Source organism: Andrena cerasifolii, chromosome 1 (genome assembly GCF_050908995.1).
Source record: "Andrena cerasifolii isolate SP2316 chromosome 1, iyAndCera1_principal, whole genome shotgun sequence".
Classification (NCBI taxonomy): Eukaryota; Metazoa; Arthropoda; class Insecta; order Hymenoptera; family Andrenidae; genus Andrena; species Andrena cerasifolii.
The window spans coordinates 32,173,480-32,189,576 of NC_135118.1; the positions used below are offsets into that span (position 1 = coordinate 32,173,480).

Consider the following 16,097-nt stretch of genomic DNA (forward strand, 5'->3'; position numbering starts at 1 on the left):
TATTTATTTCAGATATTTTTTCTGTACATCATTGAAGAAAAAACGGCGCCACATTTTTGCTTCTGAAAGAATAAATGGTAGGTACCGTCCGTGTTAAGTCTGGCTATAATTCACGAGTTCGCGTATATCCTGGGACCATATTTCGTATCGCGACATAAATTCGGGCCGCTAAATGTACAGCATAAATATTAAAAAAAGGCTGTCAATGTAGCATGTTGCATTCAGCGACTCGTTCGATTCTTGGCACGCGATGTCATAAAACACTGATTGTATTCTCCGGTTCTTTATGAATGAACAGTATAATGCGATCTGGATGAAACGCTAACACGAGCGATCCATTTATCGTTAGACTTGTTTGCTTTTTTTATTTAGCTCGACAGATAAACGTTTTGTGGTCTACAGATCACTCTTACACCGTGAACAATTTATAGAACACGACTGTATCAGTTTTTCACACCCTGAATCCGTGTGGAATTATTTTTCTTTGCAAATGGAACAAGGGATATAGTCAAAACGTTTTGGTATTATTATATTGATTTTATTCACTTGACTGACACATATTTCGTGCGAATGTGTTTACGTGCCTGTCCGCTAAAACGGGATTGCAACATCTGATGAAATCAGGTCGCAATGTGTATACATATATAGGCCAACGCATTTAACTGAACTTGACCTCAACTACCGTCGTTAGACGGTTCCATTTTTAAAAGAGCAAACATGACCGTGACTGTGAGGTAAAAGTCCCTAGAATGAATTACTCTCTATGACTCTCGCAGTTCCGCGAACCGAAGCAAGCTTCAGCTCGAATAACAATGAAGCACAGCTTTAAACAAGTTACGAATTTAATACATTTGTGATTTACATCAAATTGTACAAAACAAACGCACAAAATAACGTATCGGGCTCGAACAAATTTCCCCGAAATAACACCTCACGAAGAAGTTACATTGCTTTTCCCAATACACACATACTTCACCAACAACGAAAGCTTTTCTGAATTTCTTGGTTCGCACGCGGTCAATTAAAAATGTCGGGGGAAAAGATTTTTCCCCAATACGTCACTTCGCACAACTATGATCAATATTTTGAGGGCGATCTTGATCGGAAGCTTGTCTCGAAGGTAACATGGCGGCGTGCACGTGTCGTCTGCATTTCTTCGCCGAGAGCGCTTGCCAGACGCGTAAGGGGCATCGTTCCGTAGCTCTCGGGCAATCCACGATATTATCCAAAGTGACGCGGCTGTTGTCCCTCGTGGAAAATGCGTGGTAATGGAAGGGCTTACCTCGACAAAACCAAGTCATAAGGAGTGGCGACGAACAGCGAAAAAGGAGCGTCGCAGGCGCCTGCGACGCAAAGCGGCTGCTCACCGTGACGCGGACGCGCAACGACTGAGGGCAGCACTGGAGAAAAGCGCGGACTATTTGAAGTGGGTCGAGCAGCGCGAAACCGAGCAGACAGAGAAGAAACAGAAGGAGAAAGAGGAGCACGAGCAACAAGAGGCGCTGTGGCTGGAAGAAGAGGTATATTTAAATTGATCCATTCTTTTCAAAATAAAAATCAAATCTTATACAATCAAACATAGATTGTTCGGTAAAATTTAAAAACATTCAGGGAAAATTCAGTGAATTTCAAATTTCACAATTTTATATACTCTTTCTCCTAGAACTTTTGAGGAATTTAATAAACGGCCATTAAAATACAGACGCCTGTTGTTTTGTTTTCGCGGTCGATAGCACGCGTTCGATTAGTTGTATGTTGTATGTTCTATCAATTATATTTTCGTTATAACCATGCAAATAGCGAGAATATGTGGATACCGAAGCCTGCTGGATATTACGTGGTTCCCGTAAGCTCGACGCGCGAGCGGTTTCTTTCGTTTCTTACGTTTCGTTTGATTCCCACAGGTAAGGGCCCAGAAGGAATGGGCAGTTGTTCAGGAGCGAAAGCAGAAGGCCCGAGAAGTGCAATTGGAGCAGGACGCGAAGATCCGCCAAGAGTTCGAGGTGAAACAGGAAGCGATTCGCAAGAAGCAGGAAGAAGAGAAACGTAAGCGAGAGGAGGAGATTAGAAAGCGAGAGGAACTGTTGAAGGAGATCGACGATTATATCGACAGTGGGATCAAGACTCCGGAAGCCTTGCGCGAAGTCATCGACAGTCAACCTGGAAAGGAACTCTGTCCCTTTTTCACAAAGACTGGGGCCTGCAGGTGTGCGAAATATTTGCTTACTCGACAAAAGGCTCGAATTAAAAGACACAAAATTTAAAGGACCTAATACCGTTTTTTCTTCTTCTTCAGATACGGCGACACTTGCTCGAGAAACCACCGGAGAGTATGCTTGAGCAAGGTGATATTAGTACCCGGCTTTTACACGCATTTCTCGCTGGAGAAGAATTCCGCGGAGTACGACACGGACGTGGCGCTGGAGTTCGAGTGCTCGGAAACGCGGCAACATTTCCGCGAATTCTACAAGGACGTGGTCCCAGAACTCGAGTCCTTCGGAAGGATAAAGACTCTTAAGTACTGCTGCAACACCGAGATCCACTTGCGGGGTAATCTGTACGTCGAGTACTGTACCGAGAGAGAAGCAGCCAGAGCGTTGAGAAAGCTGAAAGGGCGGTGGTACGCTGGTCGCCAGTTAAATTGCGAGTTCGCGAACTTGAAGTCGTGGAGGAGCGCTGTCTGTGGCATGACAAAATGCCCGAAAGGGAGGGCCTGCAATTTTCTGCATACCTTTAAAAATCCTCACGACGAGTACGACATCAAAAGCCCCCCAAGGTGGGCTAAGCAGTCGGCTTCGTCTTCCCAGGATGTTACGAGCAGCAGAAAAAGTGAACAGAGGTGTGTGCATGACTGTGAATCATTTAACACTATTCCTACCAACACTTCGCGTATTCCTATTCCTACCGCGACCGGTCTTTAGCACAACTTATATTTTTTAATATAGAATGATGATAATAGCCAGTTTGACTGTATAGAAATATAGTTTCTTTTATTCAGAAGTATATCATGTACATACGTATATTTGAGGAAGAGTCGTGAAGTTTAAAGGCGATTCAATTACCTTGTGTATAGAAAATTGTACTTAAAATTTTAAAAGTGCTCATTTGACCGGTCGTGATAGGAATAGCGTTAAAACATTTGTAACGTCTTCTTCAATTTCTAGGAGTAAATCAAAATGGGAGGACGCCAGCGACGCTGAAGGTGGTAAGAACTGGAGGTGGTCCGAGTCTCCTGAACCTGAAGTAGAGCACCGCGCGAGGAACACCGAGGCGCGACATCGCCGTTCCGACGAGAGGGATTATCGACAAAAATCTGTGCGCGACAGATGGCACGACCAATCTGACAGAGATAAGTTTATTGATAATGTGGAGACATCGTCTAAACGTTGCCGGTCGAGGTCCAGGAAGCATTTCGAGGATAAAGCCAAAGATGATAACGTTTCGAACGGCCGCGAATCCTCCAGGAGGCATTCAAGGAAACACCAAAGAAGAAGAGAGGAGGACGACGACTTAGACGAGTCAAAGTCACCGAGGCACTCTCACAAGACACACTCAAAGAGCAGCGACAGAAGTTCTCGTTCGAAAAGTCGTCGATACTCGAATAAGTACTCTAAGAAGGAAAAGGAAGATCGTAGGAAAATCAGACGCAAATCGAAAGGTTATAACGAGTTTTCCGAAGATGTTGCGAGGCGAAAATCGAAGAAGAATTCGGAAAGGCTGAGCGCCGAAGAAACTGACAACGTCAGGCACGCGACGCGGGAAATATCCAAGTGGGACAAAGAGAATTCGGAAGAAATTAGCTCTGAGAGCGCGGAGTCCTCCGATTCTGATTCTTCCGGTACCGTCGAAGCCGAAAGAACGGAGAAGTCTAGAGCACCGCGGAAAGCTTGTGCAGAAAAATCTGACGACGAGTGGGCCACGACGGATTCTGAAGGTGAACGAGCGAAGTTCAAGGAGAAACAATGAACTAGAGATTGCGGTTGTCTGAGCTCTTTACGGTGCGAGATTATCAAAACTCGTCACACACAACGGACTCTGATGTAATTATTGTAGCTGTCTGGACAAGTACTTTCCCACATCAAAGTCCATGTAAAAATAAATTGTTTTATATTGCACATGTTTCATCGCCCACAAAGTTTCGTTGCATCTAACTGAATGTCCAGTAGAACTAACGGCCAAGAATTGTCCGATGGCAACTTCGTTTCTCGTAGGGCAAGATACAAGTTTACAAACATTTCTTTTTACTGCCTCGTTTGATACGAAGAGCTATCGCGATCGAACCAATTGACGCACTCGTCCGATACACATTATCTTTCAAGTACCCGTGTCCGTATTTACAGTTCGATACTTTTGATGGAACAAGCGCGTACTTTCCATCTGGATCGAGTATAGGTATCCACGCGCACCTACTGACTTCAACCGTCATTGGTGAATTACTTGCACCAGTTTATCAGATAAATTCATTCGATAAGATTTAATTTAAGTAGGGACCTATTTGGTATCTCGACGACGCGTATTAAAGCACTCGTCGAGAAAGTTTCATAAGTCAGTGCTCTATAAATCGTGCTAGTTAAATCTTCGAATTCACCCACGAGTCCTCTTGCTTTAAGGATTCGACATGATCTTGCTAAGTGTTTTGCTCACATTGTGTCTCACCTTTCGAGTCGGTCATGGCGTTGGCCTTCATGGATTTCAATTTCATGGCTTAGAGGAGCCAGACACCTCGCATACGATCGGCGCGCAAACTATTGACGAGGCTTGGATCGAGCAGCCCCTCGATCACTTCAACCCTCGGGACAACCGTACTTGGTCGATGGTAGGCGCTAAATGAAGTTATCCTTGAGAACTCGATAACGAATTCATGCATCTTTGCTGTGTTATTCTGGCAGAGGTATTACGAAAATGCTGCCCTCTTTAAAGAAGGTGGACCAATTGCCATCATGCTCGGAGGGGAATGGGAAATAGCAACTGGTTTCTTAAAGACTGGCTTAATGCATGACATCGCCTCCAATCATAACGCAATGATGTATTACACCGAGCATCGTTATTACGGCAAAAGTAAACCGACTGGGTAAGAAGAAATCAGATCGCGTCAAAAGATTTCCTTCACTTTCACCTAAAATACCATGGCCTTATTAACATTCGTCTACCGTGCCGTTGATGCGTTTTAAGGAACACTGCCTCCGCAAACTTGCAATACCTGAGCGTGGATCAAGCTTTGGCCGATATAGCGTACTTCATCGAATCTAAGAAGAAGGAGGAACGATTTGAAAATAGTACTGTCATCGTCTTCGGAGGCTCTTACTCCGGAAATATGGCAGCCTGGGCTAGACTAAAATACCCTCATCTCATTCAGGTTTCCTTTCTTTTCTTTTCGCTTCCCTTCTGGTAACTTAAGGGGACTAGGTAGCCAGGTCGCTCGAAAATCAAGTATTTTTTGCGAATTAATTACAAGGAGATGAATACAAATTGTGACTAGTACTTTTGGGTAATGTTTGTTAATACTATAAACAGTAAAAAAAAATTATTTGAATAATATATACATGTGTATGACAGCGCTACAGTTGCCTGATATATAGGTGTTTTTTCTGGAGCCGCTGTAATTTTGCAGTGATTCTGGCCGTAAGAAATTGAATTGTGAAATATTCTCTGAAATTGATACTTTGCCCTGAACCTATTGAAAAAGAAAAAATATAAAAATTATAAAAATGGCGGCTGTAAAATGGCAAATTTTAAAGAAACTTGATTTTTCGCCAGGGAAAGGAACCATTTTATTTTTTTTTTGTCAAAACAGAAGTTTTCTCAGACTTACGCGTAGGTTCAGGTCGCAGCTAGACATGTTTCACATATGCTGATTTTTTTTCAAATCGACTTGTACCTCCGTTTTTTCGCAATCACTGCAAAACGAAGAGGAATTAGTCTACCTAGCGCGCAGAAACGGTTTATGACGCGCCCGACCTTTTCGGCTGTAAAATCCTTAATTTTGCGAATTTTATCACAAACCAAACGGCATTTTACTCGGGAAGGGTGGTACTTTCGAAAAATACAAAAAAAAATCGAGTTTCTGACTACCTAGTCCCCTGAATCTATTTCCGGGGAAACTATTAACAGCTATTTCTATAGGGTGCGTTGGCAAGTAGTGCTCCAGTTTTTGCGAAGGCCGACTTTCACGGTAAGCCACGCAACCTCGCGTAATTCCTTCAGCATCTGCCTTACGTTCAAAAACTTCGCTCCTTTTTTAAGAGTATTACGAAGTTGTGACCGAGTCGCTTCGTCGGCATAGCCAGCAATGCGTTGACGATATCAAAGCCGCATTCGACGCGGTCGAGGAGTTGTTGGCCGCTAAACAGGGACCGCAAAAATTGAAAAATTATTTCAAGTAATGCCCCTTCCTTTATTTTTCCTCAACGTCACGTAACGCGGCTTACACTAATTATGTGAAATGTTCCAGTTTGTGCGATGTACCTGATGTAAACTCTCCGAATGACCTTGGATATCTTATGAACACCTTAGCCGAGGTATGCTTTCGTAGAAAGTGTAATTCCACGGTACCGTTGCGCGTTCTTATGCAGTACGTTATGAAATAGTACCGAGTATCGTGCTTTCTACTTCGCGAACAAATAAATAGCGGTTGAAGAAAATTTACAGGAACTTTCTTTGGTCACGTAACGTTTGTAGTCGTATACTTCTTGCCCGCCAGTATTTTGCCGGTACCGTTCAAACTGACAACGTGGTGAACGGACAAAGGAAAATTGCTGCTTGCTGTGGAAATATGACCGCGCCCTATTTGGGCAGTCCCCTGCAGAGACTGGCCCACCTTGTGTCGCAGAAGGACAACTGTTTGGAAAATAATTACAACAAGTTCGTTAAACGTTACACTGACGAAGCTTGGAACGCGAAGCCCGACATCAGTACGTTATAATGAATTATAATGAAAGAAAAGTTCGCATTGCACGTGCCATTTCTGCTTCTACAAATTGACATTTTCAGCGAGACAGTGGTTCTATCAGACCTGCACGGAGTACGGTTATTACCAAACGACAAACTCAACCAAGTCAATCTTTGGGACATTGTTCCCGCTGAGCTTCTTCACGAATCTGTGTGTCGATTTATACGGAGAGTAGTGCGTACCATGAAACATGCTTTCTAGGAAATCAGTGTTCAGCTATTACGTATTGCGCTACACGTTCTCTGCTTGCAGTTACGATAGCGATTTCTTGAACACAAGAGTCAGGCGCACGAACATAATGTACGGAGGTTTGCGGCCGGAGTTGCGAAAGGTAATCTTCACAAACGGGGACGTCGATCCGTGGCACGCTCTATCAGTTCTTGAAGACTTGAACGAAGATTCGCCGGCGATACTTATTAAAGGTAATGGGATGAGATTTCGCCGCGAATCGCGCCAAGCATTGCGAGATATTCGATCAGCAAATCTAATCTCTTTTCAGGATCGTCGCATTGCGGCGACCTCTACGACGACAAACCCACGGACGTTCGAGATCTTGTTCAAGCCAGGGCAAAGGTGCGAAAGCTGATTGGCAGCTGGATAAGTAGCAGCGATTAAAGAAACAGCAGTGAAATAGATGTAAAAAATATGCATTTATTGCCATCGTTAGAGGCTTATTCACAGCAGCTCGTGTGCCAACATGGAGTTACGTGTAGCTTGTAATATTAAACGTAGTCCTAATTGTTTAAGCGTACATAGAAAACGAATTCGAAGCTGTTCGGATTTTGCGCGATCCTTCCTTATTTCTAAGTCTCTAACATCCCACTGTTAAAGATAATGCTATTTTGCTAGCTCTAAAAGTCGTCCTATTAAAACCTTAATTAAAAATAAAACAAATCGCCGAGCACAAGGGGACATTGTACCGACCGAGATCGAAGTTTCAGCGTTATTTCTCTTGCTTACGATTAACATGCCGGTTACCAAGAATAACTTGCTACATGAAGAATATCAAAGCGAATACAGTTCGCACAGTCGCGGTAATGGTGTTTCCTGCCGATTGCTTAGAGTCGTTCAATCGACCTCGAGCTTTCTGAAGGAACCGCTGATACCGTACATGGTGGAATCACTGGAGCCGATATCCGAGCAGCCGAAGCCTTGCTTCAGAGCCGACACTGCGCCTTCCCGGGCCTTTTCCGAGTACGATTCCAAGCACACTCTCATCTTGTCGTGGCTCAGCAACGTCGGCCTCGATTCTTCTAACTCCTTCTTCCAGAGTTCTACGCAAACAGATCGTGTTACGCTGCGCGCTAAAGTAGCTGGGCTTTATTCATTTAAAAGCGCGCAAAGGAAGCAACAGTGCTCTTCACTGGTGAAGTTGCTGGAGGCGCGCTTGTGGGAATTTAAAGAATGGCGAGAGAGGATATTCCTCGCCAGTTACGTACGGATCATTTCTTTCATAGGCATCGTGCCGCCGTATTCCTTGGGCAGTACGCTGGTGTCCATCTTTTGATTGATCGCGTCTTCCAGACTGGTGTAAATCTTCACGCGCTTTCGGATCTTCTCGGAGATCAATGACAAGCCGAAATCGAGAGCGAATTTCACGGAAGGGTGCGTATTAATGGCGTGAACTTCCTTGTGTCGCATCGGTATGGTTCGCTAAAATAAGAGGCTTGTTCGTCAATGAATTCGGTAATGTCATCTTACAAGGGAAGATCCTGAATCCGGAAATTCAAAAAATTCTGAAACTTTGTGAATATGTAGGGGATTTTCTTCTGATTGCAACGCAATTTTTGCTTGCTGCCCAAATTCACTCGGAGGGGGTGAATTTAACCCCTGAAAATTCGGCTATTCTCCGATTTTATTTTGTAACTCGCGAACTGTAAGAGATAGAAAAAAAGTTTCAAGGCAAAAGTTACTTCTTTTAAATAGATCTAGCATTTGGTGAAAAAATTATTTTACGGTTCCCGAGTTATCACACAAAATTGGAAAATAACCAGATTTACAGGGGTCAATTACACCCCTTTAGAGTGAATTTGGGCAGCAAAGAAAAATTGCGTTGTAATCAGGAGAAAATTCTCTACATATTCACAAAGTTTCAGAATTTTTTGAATTTTTGGTTCGGGATTTTCCCTTGTTAGAAGTGTTGGTTAATATTTATTTATAGTGCGGGTGATAAACTCCCATTGTTACTAAAAAAGAAAAATAAAAAAAAGAAAGACGGTCAATGATACATAAATATAAAGAAGGGTAGTACTTAAATCTTAGCAGGCCAGTGGTTCCCAACCTGTGCGTCGCGACCCCCAAAAGGGTCGCGAAGTTTTTTCTGGACGGGGGTCGCGCCGGTTATTTTTAGTTGACGATTCTTGGTACTTAGGGTAAAGGTACCAGTAGTTGACCATGTATCAGTAGTTGACAACTTTTCAGAAAAACGTGAAAAATAAGGTTTCTAGAAGTGGCGACCTGTGGGTAATAGGAGCCGCGGCGCGCTGTTGAAAAGAGATAGTTCCACTTCTAAAAACTTTATTTTTCACGTTTTTCTGAAAAGTTGTCAACTACAGATACATGGTCAACTACTGTTACCTTTACCCTATTTATTTTAATATGGTTACATTGCCATATTCTATTAATGATGTAACACTGATTTTTCATAAATGAAAAAAGAAAAGCTGGTTACCCAGATGCGAGCAGAACCATCGCACTAAGCAAGATAATTAAATACTATTAAATTATAATTGTATTCTGAAATACCTATTTTTAATGTGTTTTCTTTAGCTTATTAAATGTACCTCACCTTATATCAAAGGTTATTTAAACATTATCAAAGGGGGTCGCGACTCAAAAACAGTTGGGAAACTCTGCATTAGGCAGTTTGGCAAGAAGGTAGCATAAATGTACCGTGTAATTACAGTGTTTGTAATTGCAACTGTTTCGAATGCTAAATTGGCAATCGTTATCTGAACGTTGATTAACATTTAGAAGTGGAGCACCAGGATTTGAAGAACCGATCAACCCGTCCCGTGTTTTTCGAATTGTTCTAAAAAGTTATTGCATTGTTTTCCTTGAGACGGAAGCGTCCGACCAGATGGAAAGATTTGCTTTCTGAGGCGGCGAGCACATGAAGGGCGGTAAGCGGTAAAGCTGCAAGCGGCAAGCGTCAACATTGTCGTATTTGATTTGCTTGAATGTTATCGCTTACCGCCCTTTATGTGCTCGCGGCCAAAGCTATCAGTCGTTCCCGATGAAGCTGCTGGAAAACGGTAAAGAAGGGGCGGCCTACCTCGCCGTTCTTGACGATGCGGACAGCTTCCCTCGGAGTAAAGAGCGTGAGATGAGGGAAGCTAACACCGGCACCGTCGGCGAAGTGGATGAAACCCCTCACTTGGCTCTCCTCGTCTTCCATCAAAGTCTCGTAAGTGAGCGCGTGAATGCGACACATGTCCGCGTTCGTGTACTTGTGGGGATCGAACACACCTGCGAACGCGTTGCACGCGTGAAAGGGACAGATGAATATGTAATTACAAATACATTGCGAAATTCAAAGGTGGGTACACATGTGACACTCGGTTCCATTCGATATCGTAATTGCACGGGGATAGATTCTGGAAAAGGTTCCTCGGTTAAATTCCTCGGGAACGAGTTGGAGCGTTTCGCAAAATAAATTCGATCACCCTGCAATCGTTCGAGAGGAGAACGTCGCGTGAAAATATTCGCGACAAGTGGGGGAGAAAATGGCAACGCGACGGTAATATTGTTCGCGTGTCTCTAGAATTTGTCCAAGTAGAAAATTATGCCTAATTACAGTTGGAGTAAGGAGAGTGTTGACGGCTGGTGGGGAGTAGTGTTCCTTCTTGAGAAATTTTATAATTGCTTATTTCTTATTTCTCGAGAAATACTATAATTTCTCGAGAAACTTAAGTCTAGGAAAAATATTATAAATAAATATTATATCGCGAATCTTTAACCACATCTACAATTTATAATACATCTTATTAATAACATTAGAACCTATATGAATTCCAATAGAAAATCACAGTACAGAAGATTCGATATTAATAATTGCTGAAGGTGCTCTTAAATTCTTATTTAAAAATTTAGAAAAATTGTATACTGAATTAAGTACCTAATGAGTTTTTTTGTGGCTATTAAAGAAGAAATATAGAAAAAAGGAGATAAGACTATTGTATCCCGTATAAAATTTTTGCGTGATCCAGAATTTCTTCCAAAAGGGTCAAAAGACGCATTTTTTCATTTAACAACCAAGCTAGATATATATATAAAACGTGAAATTATAACAGTAACAGATTTTACCACAAAAAAGAAATTGATTCGCTGACGCTACATTAGACGCATTGTACTATTTAAAAAGAAAATTTTAAAACCAAAAAGTAATGTTTCGCTTTGTAAAAGTTTTGTATTAAATAAATAAATTTACCAATTATATTTAATATCTATTTTTTAATTTACACAACTTTTGTATAAATTAGACAGGAATAATCATATAGTTAAAGTTTTCTTGTGTTTTTGATAAATATTATCAACATTATTCCAAAAATATAATTTTTCCAATATTTTTCTCAATTCCTCGAGAATTCTCAAGAAATATGATCTCACTTCTGATTTCCCGAGAAACAAAAAATATAGAGAAATCAGGAACACTAGTGAGGAGCTTAAGATTTACCTGGTCTGGCGATTATAACGCGGCGGCCTTTCGTGTCGCGCCCGGGCACGGCGAACAGATATCTAAAGTTAAACAACAAATACGAATTACAGTGACGACAAAACTAGGCATTCGCTTTTCCCTATCTTACCCCAAAGATAACAGCTCCTCCATGGTCGGTTCGGTGACGTCTAAATTGTTGAACGCCGGGTGATAGACCTGGCGGAGCAGCAAATACCTCTCGATGGCCTCTTCGGCCATTGGGACGTTAAACTTTTTACATCTCAAGAATCTCAATATAAATTGCGCATCTGACGGAGCATAGGAATACATTAATTAATTAAAAACACGACACCTTTGACGTAGGACATTACAGACTGCGGGACTTGGAACAGCGCGAAAGATATATTTCGTAAAGTAGGTAAACGTCATCCCCTCACCAAGACGGCAGTTTTGAATACGCGGATTCAATTTTATCCAATTACGTATCTGTTCGAGGGCCTGGTCCCGCGTATTTTTATCCTCCCTGAGCTCCTCCTTGGCGATCTGCTGCGTCTCTTTCGGAAGGGGGCAGACGTAGCTGTCCTCCCCGGTTACCCACTCGATCGCTCCCATTCTCGTTGGTCCAACTTCGCCTCGATCAGGAGCGGAAAACGACGGGAAATTTTGCAAATCCAGGCAGTTATCGATTAGTTGAAACTCTACGAAATTATTCGAATTATTTTTCACTTCGAAGGCATTGCGTGACGCTCGTTTCCTTCGCTTTCGGCGGAACGAGGCCACGTGAGCTTCTTTGTCCTCTCGGTGCCGGTGGCCAGGTGCGTTCTCTTTAACGAGCCACTGACATAATTTCGCGGCCGCTTTCAAAGTCACGACGCGAATGAAAGTTACGCGGCGCGGCGGTCGGGGCAGATATACACTCGTGGTACTTTCTTTCCCTCGTGCGGCGAACGGTCGCGCCGGGTCGTTTCGTAATACCAAATATAAGTATTATTGAACCGTTGGTGATTTCGTGACATAACAATTCCGCCGCTTTATGATATAATCTTGAACCGGGCACGAGCACCAGGGAGCATTACGTGGCTCGCGATCCCAACGCATGCCGTAAGAGAGCCAGCCGTTTCGCAACAACTTTCTCCGATTACATAATCGACTCGGGTTGCTCACCCATCTTTGTTTCCCGATTCTGTATGGTCCCCTAACATGGATCGATTAAATTTCACTATCATCCCATTAAGCAACACCTCGGGCACTGCCTATGTTTTACCTCCTCGTGCCTAGTTCAATCTAACGCCCCGGGATTGAGAAATTTTTTTCTTCAGATTTCGAGCTAATGAGAACTTTCAGGAACTCAGGAATTAGAGACGAACAGTACTTACAAGGGAAGATCCCGAACTCGAAAAAAAAGAAGGGATAGAAAAAATGTTTCGAGGCAAAAGTTACTTCTTTTAATTAGATCTAGCATTTGGTAAAAAAATTATTATACAGTTCACGTGTTATAACAGAAAATCGGGAAATAAGCGGATTTTCAGGGGTCAATTTCACCCCCGTAGAGTGAATTTGGGCAGCAAAGAAAAATTGCGTTGTAATCAGGGGGGAATTCCCTACATATTCACGAAGTTTCAGAATTTTTTGAATCTCCGGCTTCGGGATGTCCCCTTGTTAGACATAGACGATGCCAGAATGAGGTGTTAAGTTCGAGGCTTGGAGACAAACAGAACCTTGCGACGCGAGGACATCCTTGACCACTCAAGGGCCGTTCTTGTACGACCGTTACTCCATGCGCGTTGCATATAAAATCCTACATTTGCAGAATAATAAGGTTTCAGCCGCGAAACGTCTCACGTGCTCCCCGCTAATGAACGTACCTAATACGAATCAAGTTACCAAGACTCTAGGAAAGTAAGCCGCGCAAATATCTTCCGCGTAGAAAGTGCCATTTATCTAGCTTATTACTCTACTCGTTCTTTCTCCGATACCGATTGCCGTTCACCCCGTCGACGGTCATTTCTTCCGTGAGAAAATATTACGTCAATTAGATTGACCGATTCTCACCAAGATTTTATTTTTCCGCAGGTATTCAGGTCTCTCTCGAGTAAGCGGAACTTGAATTCGGCAAAAAGGTAACGAGGGAACGAACGAACCTGACGCTTCGTGGGAAATCGTGGAAAATAAGAAATAGCATTGCGTAATTTGTGTAATCGGTTAGAAATGGCAACAGAGATTGCCATTTTAAAGACACAGCTTACCGATATTGTATGCCTTGCACGTTATTACGCGACAGGTCCACTGTTTGGTGTAACTTATTAATTCAATGACGCAGATATTATTGTCACTTCTTATGGCGCTGTTTTTTTTTACAACTTTCAGTTGCAACAAGTGGGCGTCCTAAAACACGTGTATTTTAACAGCGCCTTAATCATTCGATATTTTTGGAAATAATGTAAGCTAGTTTAATAGCTAATAGATGTATCCTTGACCTTCAAAATTGGCGACCTTTAAAGGCAAGGTCGCAACGCACTATTCGTATCTAAAATTCTTGCGACGTACATCCAATTGAACTTGATCGCGGATCGTGATTGGAGTACGGTGTAATGCGATCGAAATCTACTACGATTTTATAGCCGAACAACATTTTCCTCTTAGAAGTCAGAGAATTGTTCGACTGTACGGAAGAACGGTGTAACGATAAGAAGTAAAAGCACCTTGGTTTATTTTCCGAGCATTTTCGATAAACTGTATCAAACAGTTTTGTCTAATACAAAAATGTAACACTACAATCGTTTGCGTCGCTTGTTTCAAGATTAAAACGTTTGGGAATGAACTCGGTAATATCTGAAAGAGCACAGCGTTAACACCTGGCATGTGTTCGGTTTTCGAATTTTGTGATATTCTTGATTTTTTTTTTCTTGCAGGAAATATTTATTTTGGCAAAAGACGATGCGGATTAAATACTTGAGTGGAGTTTCTTAGAGGATACCGAAAATCATAGATTTCGTAGTGTCGAAGAAAAATTAACATACCCGAATGGTAGTCGCGCAGGTGAACACTTGGAGGAGACTGTCTCCTCTTGACTGCTGATCGCTCTTTTATAATTTCCAGTCGCACCTTTCTTCTAGTTCCACCTCCGATGGGCTGCGTTTCGGTGCCCTGCTACAAGCGAACAACCCTCTGATGGACAACTTGGATCCTGCCAAAGTTCTCTTTATGAAACTCCGATGATCAACTATGTACTTTCGTAAACGGAGGATAATAATTTCTGATATCGCGATTAAATGATCCTGTGACTTTGCGTAGATGTAAAAATCACTGAAGTGCCCCGATTTGTGCATTTTTCCTCTTTTATATGTACGCAGACTGGTATAATCTTTCACTTAAACCTTAAACGATGCGCGGCAGTAATTCAATTTCGTAACCACTTCTTCCTCTTCAAAATCAACAGCTTTTTATTGATATAATCATAAGATATAATCATGCGTCATCAGGGGCGGCAAATTTTGGGGAGTGACAAATTCTGGGGAGAGATAAATTTTGGGGAGAGATAAATTTTGGGGAGAGATAAATTCTGGGGAGCGATAAATTTGGGGAGTGGCAAATTTTGGAGAGCGGCAAATTTTGGGGAACGTCAAATTTTGGGAGTGGCAAATTTTAGAGAACGGCAATTTTTGGGGACCGTAAAATTTTGTGGAACGGCAAATTTGGGAGAGCGAAAAATCTTGGGAAGTGGCAACTTTTGGAGAGCGGCAAATTTTGGGGAACGTCAAATTTTGGGAGTGGCAAATTTTGGAGAGCGGCAAATTTTGGGGAACGTCAAATTTTGGGAGTGGCAAATTTTGGAGAGCGGCAATTTTCGGGGATTGGGGGAGCGAAAAATTTTGGGAATTGGCAAATTTTGGAGAACGGCAATTTTTCGGGACCGTAAAATTTTGGGGAACGGCAAATTTGGGAGAGCGAAAAATCTTGGGAAGTGGCAAATTTTGGGGAGTGGCAAATTTTGGGGAGCGGCAAATGTTAAGGAGTATCAAATTTTGGGAAGCATCAAATACTGGGAAGCGACAAATTTTGAGCGAAAGAAATTGGAAATGGTTTAAACACAGAGGCTTGAAACAACTTTAAAAACAATTCACTTTCCTTTTCATGTAATGAATTAGCAATAACTCATATGAGAGTTGCCATATTTAATTAATTTTGAAATTGTCTCGACTGTTTTAAATTAAAATATTTGACGATATATCGCGGAAAGGGTGGCAGACACTAGTCCAAGTGCGCCAAATCTTCAAATCCGCCCCTACGCGTAATGCTCGGAAAGAAAATTCTATTAAGTTTTCACGTAAATTTTTCTACGTTACGTCATTAATCCACGTAACGAGCAACTGGGAAATTTCTTTTCCGCTAGGTTCGACCTTGCAGTAGGTTACTGATGTACTAAAACTTATCACTGGAAAATGAAGTCAGAAAATGTTTGTACACTAGCCACGTAACCATCGTAACATT

General features: G+C 42.3%; 3 protein-coding genes across 5 annotated transcripts; 2 read left to right on the forward strand and 1 right to left on the reverse strand.

Annotated features, from left to right (window-relative positions):
• The first annotated feature begins 3 nt into the window (after positions 1-3).
• On the forward strand, positions 4-4,115 carry LOC143375905 (uncharacterized). 2 transcript variants are annotated; one of them, XM_076825543.1, is made up of 5 exons: positions 4-77; positions 1,121-1,520; positions 1,905-2,206; positions 2,297-2,839; positions 3,165-4,115. In XM_076825543.1, the coding sequence occupies exons 2-5, from the start codon at positions 1,269-1,271 to the stop codon at positions 3,964-3,966; spliced, it is 1,899 nt and encodes a 632-aa protein (XP_076681658.1). In that variant the 5' UTR covers positions 4-77; positions 1,121-1,268; the 3' UTR covers positions 3,967-4,115. The 2 variants fall into 2 exon arrangements, with proteins under 2 accessions (XP_076681658.1, XP_076681649.1); XM_076825534.1 differs by lacking the exon at positions 4-77 and having other exon boundaries at positions 643-1,520.
• Positions 4,116-4,511: 396 nt separating this feature from the next.
• LOC143376047 (putative serine protease K12H4.7) lies at positions 4,512-7,883 on the forward strand. Its single transcript, XM_076825861.1, has 10 exons — positions 4,512-4,816; positions 4,890-5,071; positions 5,173-5,356; positions 6,124-6,172; positions 6,244-6,379; positions 6,452-6,518; positions 6,701-6,911; positions 6,991-7,123; positions 7,202-7,371; positions 7,449-7,883. Exons 1-10 carry the CDS (start codon positions 4,619-4,621, stop codon positions 7,562-7,564), a joined length of 1,446 nt encoding a protein of 481 aa, XP_076681976.1. The 5' UTR covers positions 4,512-4,618; the 3' UTR covers positions 7,565-7,883.
• Positions 7,581-14,769, reverse strand: LOC143376091 (clavesin-2). Of its 2 annotated transcripts, none has more exons than XM_076825957.1 (7): positions 14,627-14,769; positions 12,044-12,304; positions 11,755-11,914; positions 11,625-11,686; positions 10,224-10,417; positions 8,389-8,602; positions 7,581-8,223 (listed from the first exon to the last, which is right to left on the reverse strand). In XM_076825957.1, exons 2-7 carry the CDS (start codon positions 12,216-12,218, stop codon positions 8,018-8,020), a joined length of 1,011 nt encoding a protein of 336 aa, XP_076682072.1. In that variant the 5' UTR covers positions 12,219-12,304; positions 14,627-14,769; the 3' UTR covers positions 7,581-8,017. The 2 variants fall into 2 exon arrangements, with proteins under 2 accessions (XP_076682072.1, XP_076682081.1); XM_076825966.1 differs by lacking the exon at positions 14,627-14,769 and adding an exon at positions 13,853-14,344.
• Between the last annotated feature and the right edge of the window lie 1,328 nt (positions 14,770-16,097).